Genomic DNA, 22,844 nt, shown 5'->3' on the forward strand with positions numbered 1-22,844 from the left:
GATGGTATTTGTCTAGTGGACATGAGGCCTTAGCGAATGACAGCGTTGAGAAGATACGCAGCTGAACCGCAGACACATGCAGCACCGCACGGGAGGACACGTAGTTCCTTGTGCCGGTAAAACGCTGCGTTCCCCCCGCACAGTGATGTGAGCCCAGCCTGCAGCACACAAGTGCGGTTACAGGTGGCGCAGCGCTGCCCGGCCTGCAGCACAGCGGTGCGCATATTAACTTTTTCTACCAGACTTCTGCCCTATTCAGCAATTCCAGCAACCTGATTGGTTGTTTGGCTGATTCGCTGCCTCTTCACTGCCCACTGACGGCTCAGCACGTGCTTCTCGTGCACATCTCAAAAGAGGGCAGTGGACAGGCGGTGAATCAGCCAAACAACCAATCAGGTTGCTGGAATTGCTGAATAAGGCAGAAGTCTGGTGGAAAAAGTTAATATGCATCGCGGTTACAGGTGAAGCAGAGATGCCCGACTGGACTGGCAGAGGGCTGCGCCCATTCCAATCCCAGGCCCATCCTGCCCGCTGCTAGCGCTGACTGACATGAACCGCTCAGCTGCAGGGGCCGGAAGTTGACACTGCAGTGACGCTTTTGCTCCGCCCACATTCGCTGAGCCCCCGCCCTTTCCTAAAGTAGACGCCATTGGCCGTTACGTCATCACTGTGCGCTGGGTAGCATGGCAGCTGTGGAGAATGGAGGCGACAGCCAGATCCCTGCGGATGTCCGGGCCACTGACCGCGGCGGCTATCGGTGCCTTCTGTGTGGCGTTAGTATTCCCAACCGTAAGTGGTGTAATCGGGGTATGACTGCAGGAGCGCCCGCCCTCTTCACTGTGCAGCTCCGTGATGGAGGGGCTGGAGAGTCTACAAGAGCATAGGGTGTCCTCCATTGTCCCAGAGAGGAGGGACCACACGGGCCAAATACTCGGGGCCCTCTCACTGCATCCTTGTAGAATGGTAAGTCTAGAGCATTGGTCAGTGGTCACAGGCTGCACTTTGGGAGTGCCATGCCAGAGGCCGATAGGTGGGGATCACCATCACTACTGAGGCCGCTGCCACTCCTGTGGGGGGCCGCGGTCACTATACAGTTTTACAATAAGAGTCGTCCCTTTGAAGACCGCCGTAAGGCTGATGTGGCCCTCGGTATAAATGAGTCCCCACTCTAGTAATCCGTGCTCATCGTACTGCTTACCTTATGGCCCTTTGATGGACGCAGCGCTCTCCCCTCTTATATAATTGAAGATGGCGGCTCTGCCCCCGGACTGTCCCGCTTCAGCAGAGGCAGTGACCTGTATCTGCCTTGCACAGAAGTAGCGGGCGCCATGGAGGACAGCTGGGGAAGCGGTTACATAGCTTAATCATGTGACCGCCACCATCGCGGTGTGTGCGGACAGGAGAGCATCGGGTCTGGTGGTGTAGGAGATCAACAGAGTGGTAAGCGCTGAGCTTCTATACAAACCCATCTAATGAAACACACTGGTTTATAGCAGATTACACCCCTGTGACCCTGCAGCATGGCTGCTGTTTGCTGGGGGAAATCTGCTTGTGGCCACCTTCTTAAAGGGGTTTTGCAGTGAAATTCTATTGATGACCAATCCTCAGGATTGGTCATTGATAATTTATTGCCCGGAGTCCACCACTCCGGTCAATTAGCTGACAGCGCCGCAACACATGGGTACAGAGTGGAAGCCGCTGCTCCGACCGCAGTGTAGTGGCCGGCGCTTGTAACTACAAAACCTCTTGGGAGCTGCACCTGCAGTTACAAGCACCGACCACTATACTGGCTGGAGCAGCGTATCCTGAGGGTACGCCAATACTGTTTGGCTGGAGAACTTCACCCCTTAAATGTCTTGTATCAATTCCTCAGTTTTCAGGATCCTTAGTACTGGTCACTGGGAACCCCCTTGTTATAGTACAGAGGTCACCCACGTGTGGGATCACATGACTAGGACACTTAAAGGGGTATTCCGGCAACTTGCAGTGAAAGTTATATGCTTCATAAGGTAATTTTGAAATATAATGTTATAACTTTATTTTTAACAAATCTGCAGATATGGGTTTACTGGTGGTCTCCCCTCCCCCTTCAGTTCCAGTGGTTATGACCTGTATGGCCCACTGTTTTACTAGGCAGGCAGGCTCAGTGCCTTCCATTTCTGTAATGACACCACATTTTGTACAGTTGTGACTACGTGCTTATCGCATATATTTATATTCCACAACTCTTCTGCTCGATTCAACCCAAACAACCAATCGCGTTGTGAATCAGCCAACCCAAACAACCAATCGCGTTGTGAATCAGCCAACCCAAACAACCAATCGCGTTGTGAATCAGCCAACCCAAACAACCAATCGCGTTGTGAATCAAGAAGTGGTGTTGTGGAATATAGATATATGCGTGCTCCTCAGTAACTGCACTGGGGCATTGTGGGAGATGTAGGATTTGCACTGGTTTAAATAACCATATGGAGATCTGAAGCTGGCTGGGAAGCAGCGGTGGCGCAGGTCGGCAAAAAAAGGTAGCAGAGGTCAGTGTAACGATCTACGTGGATTTTACAATAATGGTGATAAGTGGAATTGTTGGAAATTTTGAAATGTTACCCAATCTGTGGAATACCCCTTTAAGTGTTCCATCCACTGCCTTCAGGCCGAGTTATTGAGTGGGGAATCTAGCATTAAATTAGAATGATGTAACTCTTGCTAATCTCATCTGCTTCTCTGCTAGCAGATTACTCGGGTTGTAGGTAGCATTGTGTGGATGGGGTTTGTAAGATTCTACTCGTTGCAGTGTAGCACTTAGCCCTGTGGGGAATGTAGATGTACACAACCCCTTTTACTTCACTCCCCCACCCGCGATGCCATTAGGTTGGTTGGTCACACATCATGTAAGTGGTTGTCTACCGCAGCGGGATCTGCGGACCGAGCGCTGAGGTTTAGTCTAGATTTATTACTCCATGCTGATATTTGGGAAGGCTTCAAGCACATTTCTGTCACAGGTCCAAGCCTCGACGATCACCTGCAGGGACGGCGTCATAAGCGATTGTGTGAGGAGCGAGACAAGCGCCAGCAGCAACAGGAACGCAGTGTATTTGTCAGCGGCTTCTCAAAAGACATCTCCAAGGAGCAAATTAAAGAGATCTTTGATGGAATATCCCCGGTAAAGAACATCGTGATGGACAAGGACCGGGTGAGAACTTCCTTCACCTCTGTGTGTTTTCTGCTATGCCTCCAGAATGTTCTAGAGAACGTGTCATGAGGGTACGGAGCCCCAGATGGTGCATGCCACGGGCCCAGAGGGTACATACAATGCCCGAGGTCATGCTTGTTCCCTGTGCCAGTCTTCTGTACGGAGTCCCTGCCACAGTTGTACTGTGCAGTACGTGGATAGGGTATCTAGACTCCAGATATGACGTATAAACAGAAGGAGAGAAGGCATTGCCTGCAAGAGCTTACAATCTATCCTTCAATGGGGCTAATTCTCTGCTTTTCTGGATGGATTTTGTGGAAAAAAGTGCTATGTATTTCCACGGCGGCACTAAAAAACTGCATAAAATTGTTGAGCAGGATTGTACAAACCCATTCACATGGCTGTAATGCAGATTGTCAGAGGGTTCGATGCAGATCTCGTTGTGCAATTCACACAGAAATCCGTGTCGGATCAGATGGGTTCCACCCTTTTGAATGCAAAGCTCCGCGGACCCCGTTATAAGTCAGAGTGGTTTGTCAGTCGGTAACTGTTTTATGCCTTTTCTAACTATGTCTAACCTCTCTTTAGGGTCTATATGCCATCGTAGAATTTGAGAGTCAGGATGGTGTGTGCCTTGCACTTTCACAGACCAACATTACACTAGAAGGGCATCGCCTAAAAGTGAAGCCACGTGAAAAGAAGGAATTTAAGAAGAAGCAGGGAGGAACCCATCGAAGTCTGCAACCCCCTGATCCAGAAACCCTCAGCAAGCAGCTCATCCGCTGTACCAATGTGAGTGCGAAGGGGAAGACTAGAGCTTGTCGCTAAACTAAATCACCGGCAGCATCTAAACTCTGAGTCGTTTTGACACTTTAGAAAGTTGCATCTTAAACTATTTTTTTACTCCTTTTTTGAAGTAAGAATGATTTTGGATAGAGAGGAGCAGTTGATGGGATATGGAGATCCTTGCGACTGCTGCCTCTCCTGTTGTTAACAGGCTGGGACCCCATCCTGACTTGGTCCCACTCCGATTGTTGCATTGATGAATCTAATCAGTACTTTTGCTAAATATTGTTGCAACGTAAATCTTTGTGCTATACCGGACTGTCCCCCTCAGTGAGGTGATGTGTAAATGGGACTATGTCAGCATATGGCTCTCATTTTCACTATTTTGTTTCTTCTAAACTCCGGATAGATTGTTCCTCCCTTGTTAAATTGCTAATTTTCAAGACACTCTTAGGCCTCATGTCCACTTGCACACACGGATTCCATGTGCTGAATCCCACAGCGAAATCCAGCCGTGCCCGCAGGCATGAACAGAAAAAATACATTTTCTAACCTGTCCATATCCAGTGTGGGTCTCCTCTGTACCAGCCAGATCTTCTTTCTTTAGCACTTCGAATGCATCCGGACACTCCAGTGACATTGCGGACACATGCGCAGTGCACTTTATTTATTTTTTTAACTTTCTGCTTTCCTGCAGATCTGCGGCACGTCACGTCCACAGTGACAGCTGTGGCTGTGCCACGGATCGGACAGCTTTCATTGAACTCAGTGGAAGCCGCCCCTGTGGGATCCGCAGAAAAATGGAGCATGCTGCGATTTCTTCCCTCACATGCGATTTGCACGGCAGGAAAAAATTCACATCCACATTTCTAAAATTGTTTTACAGATGCTAATGCATCCCTGTGGGTGGCTTGATTTGCGGGTGCTCTGCATCAAAACCCCCTATTTACATTGGGCCTTATACAGTTTTGTAGGGAAAAAAAAAGTTAGTCTTCAAATCCCTTTCTCTTTTCTTTGCTCTTTCTCCTTTCTTTGGGGCATTTCCAGATATTTTCTACTATCCCATTTAAATCTTTGATCTATTTTTTATTTTTTTATATTAATGTTTCAGAAATAGCCGACAAGACTTACATGTCCTAAGAGAGTGGTGCATAACCTTTTTCTGGTTCAAGCGCCCCATCATCATAATCAATCACTCCTAGGGGCTGCAATAAAAAGGGTATTACCATCTGAGACATTTACAGCTTGTCAAATGTTATATGTAGAGATGAGCGAGCATATTTGCTAAGGACAATTACTCGACCGAGCATTGCCCTTAGCGAGTACCTGCCCGCTCGGAAGAAAAGGTTCGGCTGCCGGAGCCGGTGAGAGGTGAGTTGCGGCAGTGAGCAGGTGGGAGAGAGAGAGATCTCAACCCGTTCCTCCCGCTCTCCACCGCCGGCAGCCCAACCTTTTCTTCCGAGCGGGCAGGTACTCGCTAAGGGCAATGCTCAATCGAGTAATTGCCCTTAGCGAGTATGCTCACTCATCTGTAGTTATATGCCATAAATGCCTGATAGGTGCACTTCTAAGACTCTTGCCTATAAAGGCCAGGTTCACAGTGCCGAGAAAGTCGTGCAAGATTTGTGCATTGTGAGACGGACAAATCTCATGCGACTATGAACCCAATTCTTTTGAATGGAGTCATACACACGAGTGATGTCTTCCCGCACTGCATCACGATGTGGGGAAAAAATTGCTGCATGTCCTTCTATTTTTGCGTTCCTTGGAATGTATCGCCTGTTGTTTTTAATGGGACAGTAAAACATCGAACAGCGTGTAATATGCACACAAATGGAATGTGAGGTTTCCATTGAAAACAGTGGGAAATACTTGTCGATTCTCTAACGCATCTGAAAGCTGCACCAGAGAATTGCTACTCGACAGAACTGATGGGAGGCGTATTTGACAGAAAAATGCATGCTGGTGAGCAATGGTATCGGGTTTCTTGTCCCGAGATCACACTCGCCTGTGTCTAGGTAGCCTAAGAGAAATGGCGTCCCTTTCTCCTTCAATCAGCACTTCAAAAAGACGACTGTGCATATGGCGCTCTTTATTGCAGATTCTGTGTGCCATGGAACAGCCTGGCTCCTCACAACTCTTTCACATACTGTTTTCTGGTGGGGGACTGCTCTCTGATGTTTAGAGGACCCAGAGATGGTTACTTAGTGCACGGTTAGTACTTGTCCATCCCTGGTACCGACCTGTGTGCTGCTTCTCACTGATATGCAAGCTACACATGAACAGCTACACGCAGACAAGCATTTCTGTGTTCAGGTGATTGGGGACTACAAGCGGCATGGGCACCAGGGTCTGTTTACATCTGTGTCAAGAATTCAAGCTGTGAAAGATCTGTTATAATGGTGTCTATCGGGTTCCGTCTGGCAGAAATAGATCTGCATGGCTACTTTTTCTGCCTTGTGATGGAATCTGTAACTGAGGCTCATGGCAGACATGTGAGCTGAGCCTTAGAAACCCCGTACCAAAGCCTAAGTCTCTTTATGCACTCTTCCCTCTGGCACTGGTTCCGTCCTGGATCCTGTCTTCCATATAGAAAACTGCTTGAGAGAAGGAACCTGGAACCATCTTGCACCTTCTCCTCTATTGTACCATCTAGGTTCCTTCCCGGTTTCTGTTTCCATGCACTTTTCAGGACGACACCATAGGGGATAATATGTAAGGTGGTTCTAAGTTCCATCCCCCTTTCTGTCCTCATGCAGTTTTCTGTATGGAAGATGGGAACTAGGACTGAGCAGGAAGAACATGGTGTCTAAAGAGCCTGTCACTCTATATATTTGTGTTTTAAATATAAACTACATAGAATATTTAGCAAAAACAACCAATAATTCCCTCCATCCACCCTCCCACATCTCTATTTTTCTGCACTCTTATGTCTATATTATATGCTGCTTTATAAAATGCTAGCTCAGTAATGAAACTATGAAGTAAATATCTTTCTTATTTGCTGACGTCTTGCATGCCTACTGTACTGATGATTATTGTCTATATGTTATCTCTTGAAGGTAGAAGATCAAGTGAAAAACCTTGTCTCGCTCTGCTCCCCATCTCATCACGAGAGCCGTCTGCGGGAACTGCTGCTTTCTCTCCTCCGAGAAACCTTTACAGAGTTCTTCCCAGGTTAGCAAACAGCCACGTGACAACGGGTTTATAACACATTAATCAAAACGCATGCAAAGGAAAAGTGGAAGTGCTGCCAATGTCAACCAATCAGGTGGCTTCATTCATTTAAAAAAAAATGGCCTCTTACAAATGAGAGCTATAATCTGATTGGTTGCTGTGAGTTACTCTTACACTTTTCCTTTGTGCCACAATTGATTAATCTCTCCAAGTGTCTGTTGTCTATTTGGTTTATTCAGTCTTTTATGCCTGTTGCCAGGTTGTCAGCTCCTCCCTTTTGGTTCCTCTGTAAATGGCTTTGAAGTCAGTGGCTGTGACTTGGATTTACATTTGGAGCTTAGCGACAATAAGCAAGAAAAAGAAGATCCAAACATAGGAGATGGGAGTGTGGAAGTGAAGATGGAGGATATAGGCAAACACTTAAGTGGAGAAAATGATGATAAAGAAATGGAGGAAGACACATCCTCCAATGAAGATGGGAAAGAATCAACAATGCAGGTTACGGAAGGGGAAGAGGATGATAATGAGGTGAGATCTGGTCTGCATTTTTTAAAAATTCTTTATAAGTTTCAAACTTATAATCAAAGTGAAAACCAAAATAGAAAAATACAATAACATTTAGACAAGGCCACATGGTTACAAAGGAAATGATATAAGCTCCATCCCCCTAGAAGCGCAGGGTAAAACTGTGATAAGAGGTGGGAGAGGTGATAAAATGACTTGCAGGGAGAGACCAGATTGAATAATGGTAATGTTTATTTGTATAGCGCCAACATAGTCTGCAGCGCTTTAGAAGATGGGAGAATTCTACACAATCTGATTCATGACTTACAGTATTAAACGAAGTCTTGAACAATGGGGGTAAGGGTCCAGCTCGCAGACTGTAAGGAAGTATACACATAGAGTACTATACATACATGGATCACCAGCCATGTCTATGAAGAAGAAGATAAGAGGTGCTATGGGGTTTGTGGGGGGTGCAGTGGAAAGAAGCGGGTCAGATTTACAAGGGAGAGTGTAGACGTAGGGTTGATGGAGAAGAGTTTAGACTAGTGAATATGATAGGCCTCCCTAAAAAGATGTATTCTTAGGGCACACTTAAGGCTGCATTCACACGAACGTATATCGGCTCGGTTTCACGCCAAGCCGATATACGTCGTTCTCCTCTGCAGGGGGGAAAGGATGGAAGAGCCAGGAGCAGGAACTGAGCTCCCGCCCACTCTCTGCCTCCTCTCCGCCCCTCTGCACTATTTGCAATGAAAGGAGGTGGAACGGGGGCGGGGCTAAGTTCTGAGAATTAGCCCTGCCCCCGTTTCCACCTCTCCCTATTGCAAATAGTGCAGAGGGGTGGAGAGGAGGCAGAGAGGGGGCGGGAGCTCAGTTCCTGCTCCTGGCTCTTACATCCCACCCCCCCACGTTCGTGGGAATGCAGCCCACAGTTGTGGACATTGGGCGTTAACCTGATTGTCTGGGGTAATCTATCCCAGAGAACTGGTGCAGCTCTGGAAGAATCTTGGAGGCAGGTGTGAGAGGTTCTGATTACAGAGGAATTTAGTCTAAGGTCATTAGCAGAGTGAAGAGCATGGGTAGGGTGATAGACAGATGAGGGAGGAGATACAAGATGGCACAGCACTGTGGGGAGCCTTATGGATGAGAGTCATGGCTTTAAATTGGATTCTCTATTTGACTGGCAGCCGATGCAGTGACGGAAATTGTGGATTCAGGAGATGTTTTGGAGGTGCAAGTGACTGAATATGGGGAGTGAAGGAAAGGTCAGAGTCAGTTTAGTGCCAAAGTGAAGGCCTCGCATTAGATGCTGTCTGCATGTACCTTAGAAATATATCTTTAGTATCTCCTCCTTAGTACTGGTTGTGGATTTGGAAGGAGGGGGAGGGGTTCACAGTAAAATATCGGCGATATAAAGGATAATGAGAATTAAAAGCTGGCATTTAACCCCCTTACACAGGACGTAAGGTTACGTCCTACACGTTCAGGGTGTGTATGGAGGGAGCTCGCGAGGTGACCTCCCTCAATACAATGGGGGTGACCACAAGAGCTCCAATAAGCCGCGCAACTCATTGGAGCTGTTAACCCTTTAAATGCCACAGTCAATTCTGAAAGCGGCATTTAAATCCTCCCGCCGATGTTCAGGGGTCCCGTATGCCCCCCTGCGATGAGATTGCAGGAAGCCATGGGGGTGTCATGGCAGCTGGGGGCCTTCTGAAAGGCCTCAAGGCTGTCATGACAGAGTGCCTATCAAGCCACGTGCATGGGGTTGCTTGATAGAATGCCTGCCCGATCACAGTATGATGTAATGCTATGGCATTACATCATACTGTAGTAGCGAGCAAATCATCACAAGTTGTTCTCCCCTCTAATAAGTTTAAACCCCCTCTCCTTTAGCCATGTTTATAATAAAATAAATAATAAAACAAAAATACATATTTGGTATCACTGCGTCCGTAAGTCAGATCTATCAAAGTAACCTATTATTTACCCTGTATGATGAGCGTCAAAAAAAAAAACGCCAGAAATGTGGTTTTTTTTTTTTTGTTTTCGGTCATTCAATAAAAAGCAATTAAAAAGTGATATTTATTCCAAAATAGTACCAACGCAAACTACAGGACGTCCTGCAAAAAACGAGCTCTCGCACAACTATGGCTGTCAGAAGATGCGGCAGAAAATAATTTAAAAAAATTTTAAAAGAATAAAAGTAGTACAGCAAAAAAAACCAACTATATAAATTTGGTATCATAGTAATCGTACTGCCCCATAGAATAAAATTATCAGGTCATTTTTGTTGCACTTTGTGTGCCGTAGAAACAAGATGCCCCATAGATGGCGGAATTTCAGTTTTTCTCCACTAAGATTTTTTTTTAAGCTTTTACATTCAATAGAACTATTGATAAATACAACTTGTACACAAAATACAAAGTCCGCATGGAAATTCCACCCCGTGTGAACCCAGCCTTAAGAAATGTATGACTAAATTACCAGTTGGGGTGTGTCTACAGTGTGATATGGGCAGCACTGATTCCTCTCAACTAGTAATACCCAAGATGTCATTTCTTTACACATTTCTAGAAGAAATGTATAACGTTATACAACAAATACTCCAGAATTGTTCTCATGGGAAATATAGACATGTTAAAAACAAAAAACCCAAACCTTGATGTAGATATCGGAGACGATACTCCTCTGTACAGTAAATTCTAGAAGATACAGCTCCTTTATGAATCTAATGGTCTAGATCTACAACCTTGTCTGCCTTCCAGAATATCACCCCTGGTCTGTCGTTGCACGGACTGTCCCATGAGGAGATCCTAGATGTTGTGGAGCGGGTCCTGCGGCAGTGTGTTCCTGGAGTACATGGGGTTCAGAATGTTCCCTCTGCACGGCGTCCGGTTATACGTTTTCAGCACAAGACTTCTGGCTTGAGGGGAGATATCACCCTAAACAACAGGTAGAACATGAATTAAAGTGACCCTCCGGTCCTGGATAACGATGGACGAACCGCTGCTCTTACTGCCTGGTGCACACTGTGCACTAGTAGGCATCAGTGCTACCCCTGGTTTGACTCACCAGTCAGATCAGCATGTAGTGTCTTAGACTATTGATGCCTACTAATGCACAGGTAGTGCACAGGCTTTATTTATTATATCCAGGACCGGAGGGTCACTTGCTTTATTTATCTATCCAGGACCGGAGGGTCACTTAATGTCCTCATCTGGCCCTTTTTATTACTCTTCAGTCTTGGTTTTATTCACTTTTTTTTTTCTCCTCACTCAGGCTTGCTTTACGTAATTCTTCATACTTGCGCCTCTGTTCTGATCTAGACCCTCGGGTACCACAGCTGGTATATACTGTGCGATACTGGGCCAGGGTGCAGCATCTAGCAGGTGAGAGGAAAGAACCAAAATGGAAATTGACATGTCGTCTTGCTGCAAGGAGCAAGATTTAAGTTCAGACAACACTTTAAAGAGTGCGACAATATGGAAGGTTTATTCACATTAAGTGATAATGGAGCATAGTGGTGAATAATTGTCCTACTTTTGTAAATTATTAGATCTGTCTACAAAGGGTAATATCCGTATACAAAGCATAAAAGTTGCAGCTTACATAAGTATAAAGATTGCGAGTGACATGACATCATTAGCTAAGAGATTACAGTTTACATGTTACCAGGAACATCACTGGGAAGTCAACTCTGAACCAGCAACCTGGGGAAACCAAACCGTGCAAAAACAGTATCTTCTCCGGTAGACCGACAGCTATGACACCTCCTCATCCTGTCTTCAAAGCTTCCAATTTGACTTAAGAAAATGGGACCTTTTATATTATTCTAGTAAGGTGGCCACATGTCTGCATTCCAAAGTCTTCTAAAAAGAAATGTCAGCATATCTCTGTTTGAGGTGGAAATCAGTCATACATTGTATACATTGCATGCAGACTTAATTCAAGTACACTCAGCCGCGCATTATTCTACAAGTCATAAATGGCTCCTCTTTGTTGTATGCAAACCTAGAAGGCCTCTTCCCAGAAATGAGATCAACTTTCTACCTAAGATAAGATATATCTTAAGAGTCCGTACCCATTCAACATGTTGCTTTGTGTGCCTACACCAATAAATACTTTTTCTCAGATATGCATATTTACCTTAGCTCTCCATCCAGAACAGTGATGGTTCAAAAGTCATTTCTGAAATCATTACCTACTCAGTACATTCCTGACTGAAGGAATTAAAATGAAATTGAATCTAAAAAACCATACATTTTATCGTTCAAAATTCTCTCAAAAGCCATCTATGAGCGATAACCGTTGTCTAAACGCGTGGCCATCGTGCACTGTTCATTCATTGGTGATTTCTAGCAAGCTAGAAATCACCACTGACTCTTATCAGCGCCGCACACTGATTTTTCTCAGCGGACGGCGCTGATGGTATTCTTTCAGCTTGTATCCTGCTGGCAGTTCCGAGCGGGACACTAGCTGAAAGCGCAGAGAACAATGCACCTGTTTACATATACAAAATAGCTGCTTTGTTCTTGGAGCTATTGCGGCGGTATCCCGCTCCGCCTGCATTAACTCTTAAGTAGCTAATTAAAGAGTTATGCGAAGATGATCGCTCAAAACTATCACTCAAACTGAATTTTGAGCGATCATTTTTCCGTGTAAATGGGTCTCTCTGGCTTGTATTGAAATTGGGTAGTTGGAAATACAAATTGTATGTAATGTGAATTGGCTTGTGTGACTTGTCTCATTCTGACTCCCAGGTAACCCACTAGGGGGCGGACCACTGCTGAATAACTATGCTTTGACGTTGCTTGTTATTTTCTTCCTACAAACAAGGAGCCCTCCGGTAATTCCTAGTCTCAGCCATCTGAGGCAGGTTGCTGGTGAGTTTTATAGAACCACTTATTGTGTACATTGTGGCTCCAGATCCGTCACTGTTATTGAGGCCATTTTACTTCTTGCAGTGGAAGACTCGTCACATGTGATTGATGGCTGGGATTGTTCTTTCGTCTCTGACAGCACTCGATTCCCAGTTAGTGAAAACCAGCAGAGCCTGAGTAAGTTAACAGTTACCTTGTTGGCTGCTGATAGAGAACATCTAATAGTTATGCTTGTAACCTCCATAGTTCTATGTCGGACTATGGGGCCAGTAGGATTTCCAATGTAAGAATGTAGTCCCATTTGTAGTATGTTTTACATAAAAGCCTAGATGTTAAAGAGGTTAGCTACTTTCTGATGAAATCTCTTAACCCTTTCCAATCCACTGTCTGACGTCTAAAGACATTCTGATTGAAGGCTGTAAGGCTCCAATGTCGGAAGACGTCCGGCAGGGTATTCTTACTGTAGATTACTAGCCGCTCTGTTGTTGGGTGCCTCTCCAGCATGTCCCACACCGCAGTACTGGCTCTAGCCAGCAGATGGCGACCTTGTGTAATGGCAGAAAGAGAAAGCTCCCTAGGAAACCCTAAATCCAAAATTGGATTGCAAAGGGTTAAATACTATAAGCTTGGTGGGTCCTGGAATAGAAAACCATACCAACTTTTACTGCAGCACCAAAGTTCAAGACTCCCTGCTGCCCATGGATTTGGTGTATAAACAGCGGATGATGGAGGCTGCCATGTCCGCAGTGGTCACTTGATTTATCCACTTGCCCGCTAACCCAGCCATGTCCTCTTCTGTGACAGAGATTCTGCTGGCTGTATCTGCATGTGCATTCAATGCTTTCAAATAAGGAAGCTGGAACAATATCTGCAGCGCCACCTATTGGATGGCAGCATTCCTGCAAATCAATGCTTGACCCTTTATACAGGTCTGTGGAGCAATGATTGGGAATTTAAAACCAAGCCAGAATCCATACTCGTACAGCTGCTTCAGGGTTTTTGCCACTCACCAGTGTGCAGTAGGATCCTGGCTTCAATACATGAAAGGATGCAGTTTCGGAAGTGGTCACTTGGGTAAATCGCATGATTGGTGCCATCTAGAGATGAGCGAACGTACTCGGATAAGCACTACTCGTCCGAGTAATGTGCTTTATCCGAGTATCGCTGTGCTCGGGGCTAAAGATTCGGGGAGCGCCGCTGCTGACAGGTGAGTTGCGGCGGGGAGCAGGGGAGAGCGGGCGGGAGAGAAGGAGAGAAAGATCTCCCGGCTCTCCCCTGCAGCTCCCCGCTCCGCGGCGCTCCCCGAATCTTTCAAGACAAGTACAGCGATACTTGGATAAAGCACATTACTCGGACGAGTAGTGCTTATCCGAGTACGTTCGCTCATCTCTAGTGCCATCTTAAATGCTATGAACGCAGCAGATGTTGTTTACACACCAAATTTATGGGCAGCAGAGGGTCTTGAACTAATGTGGTAAGAAATTAGGGGGTTAGTGTTTTCTATGCAAGAACCTAACAGTGTATGCCATTTTTGGGGGGGAAAGTGTCAAATAAAAAAAAGACCAAAAACATGTGAATGTCCCTCAGAGGTCTTACATGACGTCATGGGGGATATGGATAGTAAAAAAACATAATGACACACAGAAGTAAAAAAAAAAAGGAAAGAATAAAACAACAATATATACATTAGAAAGAAAATAACCCAAAGCTGACGCCAACCAAAACCGTCGCTATAAGCACCCTGTAATCCCAAACCATACATATTCTATATCAAAACGTCCGAAACAAAATTATGAACCTGTTCCCATACTTTATTTTAGCGTAAATATACGAATTTAAAAAAAAACTAGGAACGTTAAAAAAAAAAATAAAAAAACCTAGCATTTAAACCCCCAATAATAACTAAAAAACAGGGGGGAAAAGGTCTGTGAAAAAATATTTAAAATATAGCCCTATATGTCACAGAAAAAAAATTGCAGCAAAAATATTTTTTTTTTTTTAGCAAAAGGGGAAAAAAAATAAAGCAGTGAAACCACCACATGGGTAAATCCCTAAAAAGTGTCTGGTCCATAAGGTACAAAACAACTTGGTTCTTAAGGGGTTAAGGCAAGTATCCCAAGAACCAAATTGTGAACTCGATATATTTCAAGATGGGCGTATCCACCCTACCAGATCCAAGGGAGACCTTGCAAAGAGGACCTATTGTCAAGTGAGCTAGTCTAAGAAGTAGAGGTAAGAGGGAATAAGGGCAAACCATCTCCTGGGAACAAACCCTGGCCGGAGCAACCAAGCGTGAAAAATGGAGAAGAAAGGAGTAATAGAGGCCAGAGAGAGAAGGTTGGGTAGGAGAAAAGAAAGGGAAGGCGGTGAGGATTATGTGGTTTTTGACGCAGAAATGCATTGACTTCCGACGTTTTGCTCACACTCTTGGGTTCTGCGAGCAGCAGAATAAAACGCAGCATGCTCTATTTTACCGCGGATTCCACGTGTATGAGCTCCATTGATCTCTGTGGATGCATTTAATCCGCAGTGCATATGCAGTTACATTGCATATGGACGCGGTTTTGTACGCAAGTTGCTAGGAGACCAGATAACAATTGGGGGTTTGGGCAACTTTTATGTACTGTCCTTAAATGTACATCCATGCAGAAAACCGACTAGTTTGTGTGAGCTCAGCCTAAACTCATAGTTCCCTGTAATGCCCTAATTAGGATCATTCTATTGTGTGTGATCTTTTTCATATGCCTTAATATTCCTATTTTTTTCACACCAGATGGCACACAGTCGCCAAGCTCTGACTTTTTTAAAATATATTTGGCAAATACAATAGATTTGTATTTATAATGGAGATGTGAGATGGCTCAGCACTTAGGCCGGCTTCACACAGGCGATAAAATCACGTGATCACAAATCTTCATTGCTCAAATTCTTGTAAAACACACGTAGAAACAGGTATTTATAAACCTTTACAATCCACCAAAGAAAAAACTTTGGGAAACCCCACAATATGACGGTTCCGAAGAGCACAAAGGCCGAATACAAAATGTTGCAGAATGACGACTATGTGAACAATAAAATATGACTAGTAATTATTGGGAAATTATAGTACCAGTGTCTGGTAGCATAATGCGTCACACAGCTGTGGCACACGCACACACTCTTCATCCCGTACAACAGGGATCACAACCAGCACAGCAGAGTCTTGCACACACTGATCACCCCCTGGTCATGTGACGCCAGACTCCTCCTACACAGGTAACTGATCACATGACGGTGACATCATCATAGATGCTGTAAGCACACGGCTGCTGTCTGCTTCAGCAGGTTTTTAGTAAAGTGAAGGACCTGTGATGTCACTATCATATGTGACTGATCCCATGATGGTGGAATCTTCACATGTAACTTGCACAGTCACTCACTTACAGACAGGTGGTCGTTAGTATTCTTTAGCAACTGAGGCCACAAGGGTTTATAAGGGATGTAGTTCGCCCATAATCTGCACAGAGATGAAGGACCTGTGATGATGTCACTGTCATGTGATCAGGGGCAGAGCATGTAACTCTCACGGACGGACAGGTGATTGTTAGTTTTTTTATCAGCCAAAGAAATCCCCAAGACAGCAATGTTAAAGCCTCAAATTCAAAAAGAAGAATCGGGGGCAGAAAATGTGACATACTGAGCAACGTTAGAGGGAAGAAAGCTGATCATTCATCCAAAGGATGTACATATCAGGAGAATATATGCCATCCCTGGTATTGTACCATGGTAATGCTCCACATGTTACGCTACAGCGCGTGTGGCTTCATCAGGAGATGGCACATCTGTATGCTGCGCTTTTATATCAAATACCATCCTAAACCAGTCTTACCTGTTAAACAGAGAAGGCTTTCGGACTTTCACAGCATCCCATCCTCGCACACACGTGCGTTGGAAGAAATCACGCTGGTGCAGAGTCGTGACCGCCACAACCATCGGCTTCTTAGAAGAATAGTTAGTGAGCATGTGTCAATAGTACGACATGCCATCAAAGTTCTACGCATGCGATTTTTACACTTGCACTATTTTTGGGCACATCGAGGCAAGTAAGTCTAGTAATATGGCCGCATATCCTGCCTATTGATGGTGTACTGATGTGTGATGTATAGCGCGCCGTTTTATGGATGTAAACATATTTCTTGATTTATGGGATATGATGCTGAGAGGACTATGAGGGACTTCAGGTTTCATATTTTGTATGTGCGCAGATCAAGAGGTAATATCCTCGATGCCAAATTCTTTTTGATATCAGTTCATTGCATGTGCATCACCTTCAGGCAATTATTACGAGGCTTGCATGTCTTGGTGGGAATCTGCTTTTGCGCTATTTCTGGACGCATGTGCGTAAATATTGATGGCATATCATACTATTGGCGCATGTGCACTATTCGTCTATGAAGCCGATGGGTTTGGCGGTAATGACTCTGCGTATGCATCAAGAAGAAATTCCATGCAAGGAAAAAGTGTAATCCACGCTTGCTTGAAGAGTAAAATTGATGCGTATGCATCATGCCATTTGATGATTGCACGGACGAGATGCTGAGACAACCCGGTTGTCTTCTCTAATGCTGAGCTCCCATGGGTAGGTTTCACCGCGGAAATCTCACGGTTTTGCCCGCAGCGAAAAACCGCAGGATAAGCGCAGCGAAAAACCCGTGGCACTTAGCTGCGGGTTTTGGAGCGGCTTCACCGCATGCTTTTCCATTGCGGCTAGCTCCCATAGAGAGGAGCAAAGCCGCAACGAAAAAAAAAAACAAAAACATGCTGCGTCCTGGGAATCCACGCCGGCTTTGCCACGACGGATTGTCCGCCCCTTGTAGACGAGATTTTTGACAAATCTCGTTCACATGGCTGGTTAATCCCGGGATTAGCAGCCCCAGGCAGATTTGAGGTAGCAAAGGTCAACGGGAAATCTGCCCTGTGTGAACCTAGCCTAACAGGTGATTGTATTTTCATTATAAAAACACAGCATATGTAGATGTGGCATCTCCTGATGAAGCCGCACACCGTAGCGTAACGCGTGGAGAATACTACCAGGGATGGCATATATATTCTGCCAACATGTACATCCTTTGGATGATCAGCTTTGTTCCCACATTTTCTGTACAATGTTTAAAAAAAAACAAAAAAAACTTGTTTCCACACGTGTTTTACATCCCCCATTATGAGAAATAAAGATTTGTGAATATTCATTTTATCATGGCGTGCTCTATTGTTCATGTGTGTCTGCTTTTGTTAGTTGTAAAGTAATTTAAAAGCATTTTAACATTCTTTGATTCCTAGAAACAAACATTTATCATATTTCACATGAGTTTTCATTTCTTCATCCAAATAATCGTTTTAATCTTTTATTTTTTTCAGGTTGTCTACTTTCAGAGTTTTTTCTCTATTTTTCATCCCTGGACTTGCATTCAAATATTCTGTGCCCAAATGATGGCTGCCTTGTTCCCATCCCTATTTCCTCACCTCCTCCTTCGTGGACTGAAGGTTTTCGTTTGAGCTTCCTTAATGTTCAGGATCCGTTTGAACTGAATCATAATGTGTGCGGTAATGTTAGCTCCCGGATAGCTCGCCGCTTCTCCACTCAATGTTTGGCTGCTTCCAAGACTTGCCGCACTCCTTTGTACCAGCAACGATCGTCATTCCGGCCCTGGGGGGTTACCTTATTAATCCAGCCTTCAGCTCCTGAAGGGGGCATAGCTGAGGGGACCGACATCTCTATATCTACTGGAAAGGCCTCATTGAAGGATGTATCTGTAGCTGTGAAGACTGTTTTAGTAGACGTGTTACTGTGCAGCTGTAAGCAGGATAGTGGGAAGGTTGATGTTGGGGTGGAAGACAGCTTAGAAAGTGAAAATGAGGTGCCCCGTGTGGGCGAGCTTATCATTGATGATGACGGTACTGAGAGAACAGCAGAAACTACGGGCACAGGCGGTATTAAAAACGAGAGAAAACGGGGAAGTCCAGGCGATATGAAGGCTGACAGTCCAAAAAGGAAGAGAATAAAGGAGGATGACGAGGATTGTGTGAATGAACAACACAAAAAGGTTTCTGAGAAAGTTCTTTATAAAAAAGGGAAAGCATCTAAAGCACTCAAACGTCCTACAGAAGATGTGCTGTCCATGAAGATAGATGTCTGGCATCAGGTCTGGGAGGGCAGACGCAAGGTGCGGAGAAGCATGCAGGGGCAAGTGGCAAAGGGCATAAAACTGGAAACTGCAGTGTCACAGGCCTTGTCTGCAGGCACAATGGAGGGTAGCGGGCCATTGATGCAAATAACTATAAGAACTCAGCCGGGCTCTGAGGGTAATGCAATACTGCATCTCTCCCCAGATTGTGATGACTGTGGTTGTAGTGCCATCTTTTTCCACTTTTTAAATAACTTTTTGCCTCGAATGGTAGAAGAGGTTCTAAGTGGTAAAGACTAAATGTATTTAAAGGGGTTTTTATGTATTTTTATTTATTTATTTTATTTTTTAAATGGCCAGGCATACCATAGGTTAAAAAAATGAAGGGGTGCATACCCGCCCTCCCCCGGAAGTAGTGGAGATCAGCTCTGGTGAAGATTCCACTGTCAGCGCTGACCAGTAGTCAGGTGAGCACGGCAGCCAGTCAGAGGTCGCAGCGTCCCGTTCTGAACTCCTGGTGCACAGGATGTTGAGCGCTGATGTCGAGAACATGGGAGGTAATGCTGTAGACTCTGGCTACAGCAGTGACCTGACTTCCGTCCCGTGCTGACAGTGGGATCTTTACTGGTGCCGCTTCCCATGAAGATAAGATGTAAGTACTAATTTTATAGCATGCCCTGCCATAGGTAAACATTTTTATACTTGGAGAATCCCTTTAAGAAATTTTAGGTCTAAGAGGTTGTGTGCACCATTACCGCAGCTCTCATAGAGTGGCGAGCCCTTATGCTATGTCCCCATAGGTAGTGTGCTATGTGCAGGGGTCCACCTCCTTACACATTAGCAAACCTGAAAGTAGGGATCCAGTCTCGTGGTCTGGCTACCTTTCCTATGTCAAGAATGGTTGAACCAACTCCTTCCCCAGGACATAGAGGATTTTTGGTGGCGTCAGCAGCAGAAGAGGAACACGTTTTGTGGTTCCCTTATTGGGAAGGTTTTTCATTTTACTGGAAAGCATCTATTTTTGATAGATCTGTAATATAAAGAAGGTTTCATATGTATACTATTTTTGTCAGTTTTTTTTTCTACTTCAGCATTTAGCAAGAAATTCAAAATAAAAATATGTATTTGAGGTCAGTGATGTGTGGCTGTGGTCCTCTTTTGACATCATTTGTCTGTAAGTGTTTGCAGTATGTTCTGTAATGAGGAATATGAATCTGAGCTGTGCATGCATGTTGATCAGAAAACCGCCCATGTACGGGAGTTTAGATCCCAGTGATAGAAACAATCGGGAATAAATACAGATATGAAATTGACTATAAATAAAAGCCTGGCAATAGACCTTTTTCACAAAGCCCTCAGTGTTGCATTCGATCTGATAGATCAGAATATCCTCATTGTTCAGGCTGTGGAGTATAAAGTGTCATTTTATAAAGAAAATGGCTGATAAAATGTCTAAATAAAGATGTTCTAAAATTAAGTATCTTTATGTACAGTATGTGTATCCATTGTTATTACGTTGGGAAATGGCTACATCCCAAAGATATCTTATGTTGAACTGTGGACCTATTCTCAGGAGTGTTTAATAACGCCAGATGGGAAAATCTCTGAAGCTTTAGACCAACGGTGGTCACCTAACACATAATGAGGCCTCAAAGGGTAGCACAATCCATGCAAAATTGCACGTTTTCAGCATGACTGCACACTGAACAGCCACTTTATTTGAGATATCTGCCCTTTCACGACAGAGTGGAGCATAAAATCAAGCGTGCTGATGGGAGGGTGGGAATTTGGTGCCAGCTTTCATGCCCAGAACCACTTTGAGCCAGGCTGAACATGACTATATTTGAGGTGGTTCATCACTCTTTGTGTTTACCAGGTTGGATCCCGTGGCCCAAACTGTTTTAACCCTTTAAAAAAAAAAAGGTTAGGCTGACACTTGACTGATTTGAATAACTATGTACCCTGATCCTAGCTTTTCATTCCCAGAACAAATTTGAGCGCCTGGCTGATCTCAACTTTAGTTGATGCAGTACATAATTTATTTTTCTTTTATTATGCTGCTGTAATTTTTCTCCAAGATCGGGTTCACACAGGACGGAATTGCCAGTGGAATGTCTGCAGCGGATATGCTGCTGCAGATTAGCCATGGAATGCCTGCCTCCAAACCCGCACGATTTGAAGCGGGTTGCATTGCGAATTCCTGTGTAGAATTTCCCCCTCACGGAGAGGGGGTGAGTCCCGCAGCGGAAACGGCGATACAATTGACATGTCACGGATTTGAATTCCATGCTGCAAGGACGTTTACGCACGTGTTTTTTGTGAGTTATAGCCGCTGCATGTTAATGAGATTTTGAAAATCTTGCCCACTTTCCTGCTAGTGGCAATGTAGCGGAATTTTCGTGCGGAGGGTCCACACAGAAATTCCGCAGCAATTCTGCCCTGTGTGAACACGGCCTAAACAAAATCCTTTCTAATCATCATTGCTCTGTGATATCCAGTTAGAAACCTTTAACTGACGTGAACATACCACATATATACTGATAACGAATGATCTGTACAATGTACCCTTTGCAGTCTGGCCCCATTGCAAAATCTGTAGGTAGTTAATCAATGGTCAAACCAGTCCCTTAAATAAATGGTACAAAAATGCATGCTGTGTGTAGACCTTTACTGTCTCAAGGTCTCAACAGCTCAAATAATTCCAAAAAAAAACAATTGCCCCACAGGCTTTGATCATATTAAGGTATTGTATCCGTAACTACCTATATAATTAATTGAACACCGTACTTATCCTGCAAAAACTGTAAAATCACAGCAACATAACAAAAAAAAACTAAGGCTGCCTGTCCAGGGGCGTTGCAGTATCCCGCGGTGGAGATCCACCATGGGAGCAAGAGCCGGCAGACTGATCTCCGCTGTCAGCCTATCTGATAGGCTGACCGCGGAGAATCGCGTTAATTCGCAATATGCTGCGAACTGCCGCCCACGAGCGGAGAATCGCTATGATTCTCCGCTCATGGATAGAGGGGAAGCGCTTTCCATAGCAACGCTATGGAAAGCTTTCACTGCGTTCCCCGTGGACTGATTATCGCCGCAGGGAACGCATTGAAAATACGCCTGTGGACAGGCAGCCTAACTGTAAAATAAAGCAGTAAGACAGAGAAATATACTGTCTCTGGATTCCACGTTCCTTTCCAGCCATAGATACTTGGTGGTAGTATACACTGGACATTGTTAAATATTGGCTCCCAGCATTGGCCCATAATCATATAAAAAAAAATTATTTCATATATCTTAGTTAGAAATACTGGTATCATTAAAACTGATATAATAACCGTCTGGTCCATTTACTATAAGACAATCAGCAAAAAAAAAAATCCAGAAAGTGGGAGAGCAGATGCAAGACAGGGACTTGTAAAGAAAAAGAGCAGACAGCTCAGATAACACAATGCTCAGCAAAAAGCCAGACTGATCTAATAAACGGGCTGTTGGAGGTGAGCAGACTGGTGGGAGCCTGGGTGCTACCGAAATAAAGACGCACCAAAAATTATATCAATACCCACCTAATAGAATTAATGGCATAAGTTAATGATTATCTGGGCCAGGCAAGCTGTAGGGGACACTGAGGAGAAATACTGGAAATCGAATATCAGTATTTATAATGTACCATGATTAGAACATTAATAACACACCTAGCATGGGTGGATCACGAATCAAGCTTGGCAGGACAGCGCCTCTAGGTATGTATCCAGTTGATTGCAGTCAAATCCGTGGGTGGGGAATGCCTGCCACAGCTGTGTGTAGAAAGAGTGCTGTGCGGAAAGAGAGACACGACACCTTATCCCAAAGGACATCCGGAGGAGAGCTAGAGCAAGGAGAAATACCTGGAAGTAAAGGCAGCCCCAGGGAGGGGTGAGAACTGGAAGTGAAAAGAGAAAAAAAAAACCGCTGCGCTCAGCGTGCGCAAGACGTGAAACAGCACCAAAATAAGGTCACACATTGATCAAGTGACTAAGGAGGATTGGAAAACCAGGACTGATAAATAAATGGTGGAAACTTGATGAATATATAAAGTGGTTTATTAGATAGAGACAAAATGCAACGCGTTTCGGAGCCTGTATGCTCCTTTCTCAAGAA

The 22,844-nt window shown here is 44.6% G+C and overlaps 1 protein-coding gene across 3 annotated transcripts; it reads left to right on the forward strand.

Annotated features, from left to right (window-relative positions):
* The first annotated feature begins 522 nt into the window (after positions 1-522).
* On the forward strand, positions 523-20,184 carry TUT1 (terminal uridylyl transferase 1, U6 snRNA-specific). 3 transcript variants are annotated; one of them, XM_066582667.1, is made up of 10 exons: positions 523-789; positions 3,000-3,190; positions 3,779-3,982; positions 7,039-7,153; positions 7,413-7,681; positions 10,429-10,616; positions 10,943-11,052; positions 12,424-12,546; positions 12,628-12,720; positions 17,941-20,184. In XM_066582667.1, exons 1-10 carry the CDS (start codon positions 684-686, stop codon positions 19,005-19,007), a joined length of 2,466 nt encoding a protein of 821 aa, XP_066438764.1. In that variant the 5' UTR covers positions 523-683; the 3' UTR covers positions 19,008-20,184. The 3 variants fall into 3 exon arrangements, with proteins under 3 accessions (XP_066438764.1, XP_066438765.1, XP_066438766.1); XM_066582668.1 differs by having other exon boundaries at positions 683-773; XM_066582669.1 differs by lacking the exon at positions 523-789 and adding an exon at positions 814-963.
* Positions 20,185-22,844: the final 2,660 nt, after the last annotated feature.

The sequence above is a fragment of the Eleutherodactylus coqui genome, chromosome 11 (assembly GCF_035609145.1).
Source record: "Eleutherodactylus coqui strain aEleCoq1 chromosome 11, aEleCoq1.hap1, whole genome shotgun sequence".
Taxonomy (NCBI): Eukaryota; Metazoa; Chordata; class Amphibia; order Anura; family Eleutherodactylidae; genus Eleutherodactylus; species Eleutherodactylus coqui.